Below are 5,292 nucleotides of genomic sequence, written 5' to 3'. Positions count from 1 at the left end.
CTAAGGAAAAACGTCACGTGTTGCATTTTATTATCTTTTTCAGATATAACATTGAAAAGTTGATGAATATAATTTTTCTCATGTTTTTATGATTTTTATTGATAAATCCGATAAACCGCAACATTGTTTTTCCCGATAACTTTCGAAAATTTTAACCTAAGTTTTTGAACATTATGAGTATCATGGTATTTTTTTCCAGAATTTTCATGAGTTTAAATTTCAAATTTTTATTTTATTTGAAATTTTTGTGATTTATTTGAAGTTTATAGCATTTTATTGTAATTTTGAGTCCTTTTATGAACAATATTAAGAAATATGAGTTAATTATGGTCAAATAGTTAGTGGAGACTAATTTTGAGTCCTAAGAGGTTAGGGTAATTAACTTGTGCATAAATATGAATTTATGTAATTTTTGTGATTATAAAACGTTGAATCACGCAAATCCGTAAAAACCGTGTAATATATGATATTGGCTTCTTAAAGGCGATTTACCATAAAATTGGGCATGTTCATACATATTATAATGCTGCATTTTATTTATGATTGTCATAATTTTATTTCGGTTTTTCTAACGCGTGCCCTAAGGGCACACGTTAATAGTTGATTAGGCATAGGTTAAGCATTATCATTAATTAAGATTCCCCCATTTACCTTAATTATCTTTTATTTTTCTCTCTCCCAAATATTCTCTTATCTCCCTAAGATTTTCCTTCCTTTCTCCCAAATATTGCTTCTCCCACGTTGGTTTTTGTTATATGCCATTAAGTTTGACTTTTTTTTATTTTTTAAGAAAAAAATCTACCTAGTACATATTTGTTCTTAATCAACTACAAATACAATTAATTAGAATATATTAGAATACAAGTACATATTTGTTCTTAATCAACTACAAATACAATTAATGGAATTTATTGAACTTAATTGATGAAAGTCATAATCACTTATAACAATTTTCAAAAACTCAAATAAAATTGCAAGAGACAAAAAATAAAATTTCAAAAGATACAATAAAGTCTCTAAATTTATTCTACTCCTTTAAACAAAAAATTGGATTTAAGCCTTCTCTTGTTTGGGAGTCTTTTCTCCTCTTCTTAGCATCAACCGGGACAGTATTTACATGAATGTTTTCCTTTTCTGGACATGTTGTAATTTTATGTCCGGGCTTTTTACAAAAAGAACAATTTCTACTTTGCTTTTGTGCAGCTTCTTTTCCACCTATTTCGCGCCTGAATTTCGGACGACCTTTAGTTTTCGAAACCGGAGGATTATGAATGTGATTATCCTCGCCCAAATCAGTGATTTCAGAACCCAATACTTCACTATCTGAAACTGTTTGGTTGAGTGGCGGAACGATTACCCTTGTATGGAACTCATCACGACACCATCGTAAGGGTAAATATCTCACTGGTATGTCAAAACGGTCTTTATGTATGAACACAGATAATATATGTCGGCAAAGAATACCCCAAAACTCAAAAAGCTTACAGCTACAACTAATATTGTCGCAATTCCAAACGACATTATGCTTCTGTGTACGTAGCTCCTTATAATGTCCAACAATGAAAACATGAGTGTGATCCAAACATACCGTATATTGAGTAGCCCTGTCAAACTCTTCTTGAAACTTTTTGAAAGAAAATGATGTGAAAACTTTATACACTTGCTCTTCCAACGGAGATGAAGTATGCAAAGAAGATCCTCTATATGTATCCAACATGGTATGGTGTAGTTGAGTTTGCCCAATATCCTCAACTGCTAGATCAATCTATAGGTGTGCCAGTTGATAAGAAATGAATTAGAAATGTATCAACATGGATAAAAAGAAAATACTCTTAAAAGTGTAGAATAATAACAGACTTCAAATATTTACCTGGCTAATAAGCTGAGTCAAACATGATCGTGAAGATGTAAATCGTTTCACAAAACTGTTGATGCTCTCACATCTTCCCGTTGTGGTCATACCACCAAAAAAATAATCAAGAAGGTAAGCCGGCACCCAATTTCGCCTGATCTCATATAAACCACGGACATGCTTATTTTCTTGTAAATTAAACTTTGATACCATAAGAGGCCATTCTTGTTCAAAATCATCAATATCGTCCAACTTATAAAGCCTATAAAAATCAGAACACCAATGCGAATATTGATTTCTAAGAAGAGCCGTAAACCAAGAAGAAAATTTAGATGTGATATGCCATATGCAATAAGCGTGTTTTGTAAATGGCATTTCTATGGAGATTGCTTCTGACATCCATGGATCCTGGTCAGTAATTATTGTCAATGGCGGCTTCTTCATCAGTGTAACAAAAGTCTAACAACAAGCAAAAAATACGTAAGAAGTATATAAAACAATATAACTTTACAACATAAAAAAAAATTGGATATCTATAGAATATGTGTACCTTCATCAACCAACAAAAAGTAGCTCTACTTTCTTTTCGGAGAAGAGCACAACCAAATAATATGGTTCTCCCATGATTATCAATGCCAATAAAAATGCCAAAAATCATGTCATATAAATTCACCCTATAAGTTGTATCAAACCCAGTAGAGTCTCCGTACTCTTGATACAAATCAAAGCAGTGAGCAGGCGACCAAAATATATTCTCCAGCCTATTCTCATTGTCAATAGTAAAATCAAATTGAAAGTTAGGGTTCTCAGTTTTGGCGCTCTTACAAATTTCAAGAAGATCCATAGCGTCATTGCCCAAATTCTCTTGTCGCTTTCTACTAAAAAAATTATGAACATCTTTCTTTAAAAATGGTAAATCGCCATACTTGACATTTTTCTGGAGCTCCATCACTCGTATTATTTGTCTGACTGAAAGACCAGCATTTTTATACAACATAAGTTGTTGCTCATCTTCTTTAGATATGGAGCGATAAGAAGGAAGAAATCGCACTTGAGTAGCTGACAAAAGTTGATGGTTATGATGTGAATTAAATTGGGTAACATGCCACTCTTCGAGAAAAATGTCACAAGATTTTTTAAGAGTTATACGCATAACGTTACAACCACACCTCGTTGATGGCCTGTTTTTATTTGCTCCTTAGACGGCTCTACCATTTTCACTCTTGGAAATCCTTCTCGATGACAAAAAAAATCTCGCCTAACCATTTTTCCATTCTTAGTTTCAAACCGACCTCTACGAATTGAAAACCCATTATCTCTAGCGAAATTCTCGTAAAACAAATAAGCCTCCTCTTCACTTAGAAAACATTGACCAACAAAGGGTTCAAAAGAGTTTCTATCAATATTTTCCTCAATTTCATTTAATTTAACAACTTCATTATTTTCGAACTGGAGTATTTCATCTTCTGGTTCATTGTTCAAGTCAAAAAACCGAATTACATTTGACCTGCAAACACAAGTTTTTATTGTATAATTAAAGTATCAATCATTTGCTAAAGAAATGAACAGCGTAAGACACGACGTCACACCAACACCCAACATGACATCCTATATACTTGAAATAAATTAGCAACATGACAACCAATACATGTTTGGCATGCAAATTACGAAGTATATATTAGGGCACCTCCTCCCTGTAAATTAAAGCAAGTTTTATCATATCGAAGTCCACATATACAGGCTATCTTGACAAACAAGGAGCATTTCTTCCCTAAAACATTAGTGAATTTATACAAATTTTTAATTTCCCTGTAGACTGATCTAGTTTTCAAGATTTGTAAACCGAAGTCTTTGATATTAGACACTGGTTTCTATGAATTTGCAACCATCTTTTAGAGGTCTGCAAGAACTGGACGAAGAAAGATACAACAATTTATACAGGACACAATTCGTAAAGAAAAACCACATACCTTGCGGAAGGAGAGTCTGTTGCATCAGAACTGATTAGATTGCTCATTGTTGATTTTGGGTAGATGAAAAATTGATTTATGGAGCATAAAATTGGTATAAGTTTTATTGATGCAAAACTTCTATAGAAAAAAATTTAACGGTGGGAGATGCAATATTTGGGAGGAAGGAAAGAAAATATTAGGGAGATAAGAGAATATTTGGGAGAGAGAAAAATAAAAGATAATTAAGGTAAATGAGGGAATCTTAACTAATGATAATGCTTAACCTATGCCTAATCAACTATTAACGTGTGCCCTTAGGGCACGCGTTAGAAAAACCGATTTTATTTTATGTAATTTTTGAATTATGTAATTTTTACTTAGTATGGCCTTAGTTTTTAATTGATATTACCCGAAATGTATGGGAATATCGATTCGGTTGTAATTTATTGTGATCTCGTATCACCGTTTTGTAATTTAATAGATTTATTTTATTTTAATTACAAATGTATAATAGGAAATTATGTAATTTATTTATTTCGGAGTTTCTTGAAGACGGTGTCACTCAAGAAGGAAATACATAAAGACGGTGTTACCTCGTGATGCGTGCCTCAACCGATGTTCAAGAGACCAATGGAGTTGGTTTCCGAATATGTTATAGTTAATTAGATTTTCTATTTTAGGAAGGCCATACTAGGATTTTATTTTTATGCTTTGCATTTTATTTATATGTTGCATGCATCGCTAAATCGCCATAACTAAAACATGCATCATCTTTTAATCGAGTATATCGACCGTGTCAATTATAATTATCATAGTTAACCGCTTTAGTTCACTTAAAACGTGATAGATAATAAATTGACATGACCTCTCGCTAAAATAAACAATTGAGACTTAGCCTTACAAAAAATTAGAAACCCATGAAGTACCAGTTTCGCAAGGGAGTTGAGCCGGCTTTACCGTAAGACAAACCTTGTTACGTTGGTGAAGTGGGGTGATAAATGTCTATCCACCGAATTTATGTTAATGAAGGTATTTCGGCACACCGTACCCTAAGTTGATATGGGTTTGGATCACGGACACATTTATTCGAAATTTGGGTTGAACTCAACGAAAGTATTCACGACGTATTTCCGGATGTGTTTCGGGCTAGAGATAAAATATTAATGTAATTTTATCGACCAAGAGTTCTAAAAGTAGAATCGATTAAAGAGTTAATCCACCGTGTTATATTTGTGGGTTAATATCCGTATACTACCCCTTAAATTGCAGGACTATAACGTAAAATTTACATGCAATTTATAGTCATAAAACGATAAAACAATAGAAACGATAAGTGTATAGAAATCAACCTCGGGTCCTTTTAATTGCGGCGTAAAGATCAGAAATCTAAGCAGATTCCCTCCTAATCGTTGCACCCAAGACTTGGTCCGAGATATGCCCTTGTGCTAGAACAGTGTTCTCCGATTGCCTTGCAATATAGGGAGAACT

At 33.1% G+C, this 5,292-nt stretch overlaps 1 protein-coding gene across 1 annotated transcript; it reads right to left on the bottom strand.

The window, feature by feature from the left end:
- Nucleotides 1-902: 902 nt before the first annotated feature.
- On the bottom strand, nucleotides 903-3,854 carry LOC141602505 (protein FAR1-RELATED SEQUENCE 11-like). Its single transcript, XM_074422757.1, has 4 exons — nucleotides 3,823-3,854; nucleotides 2,403-3,359; nucleotides 1,871-2,311; nucleotides 903-1,765 (listed from the first exon to the last, which is right to left on the bottom strand). Exons 2-4 carry the CDS (start codon nucleotides 3,003-3,005, stop codon nucleotides 1,028-1,030), a joined length of 1,782 nt encoding a protein of 593 aa, XP_074278858.1. The 5' UTR covers nucleotides 3,006-3,359; nucleotides 3,823-3,854; the 3' UTR covers nucleotides 903-1,027.
- Between the last annotated feature and the right edge of the window lie 1,438 nt (nucleotides 3,855-5,292).

The sequence above is a fragment of the Silene latifolia genome, chromosome 9 (genome assembly GCF_048544455.1).
Source record: "Silene latifolia isolate original U9 population chromosome 9, ASM4854445v1, whole genome shotgun sequence".
Classification (NCBI taxonomy): domain Eukaryota; kingdom Viridiplantae; phylum Streptophyta; class Magnoliopsida; order Caryophyllales; family Caryophyllaceae; genus Silene; species Silene latifolia.
The sequence above is the reverse complement of the archived record's forward strand: the minus strand, read 5'-3'. Positions and strand labels throughout refer to the sequence as shown.

What these genes read in the sequence shown, in the direction of transcription:
- LOC141602505 (XM_074422757.1), bottom strand. Translation starts at nt 3,005, where the DNA reads ATGCGTATAACTCTTAAAAAATCTTGTGACATTTTTCTCGAAGAGTGG. An exon ending in CTTTTTGTTGGTTGATGAAG is followed by an intron (nt 2,312 to 2,402) that starts GTACACATATTC and finishes GCTTGTTGTTAG; the next exon opens with ACTTTTGTTACACTGATGAA. An exon ending in TGACTCAGCTTATTAGCCAG is followed by an intron (nt 1,766 to 1,870) that starts GTAAATATTTGA and finishes GCACACCTATAG; the next exon opens with ATTGATCTAGCAGTTGAGGA.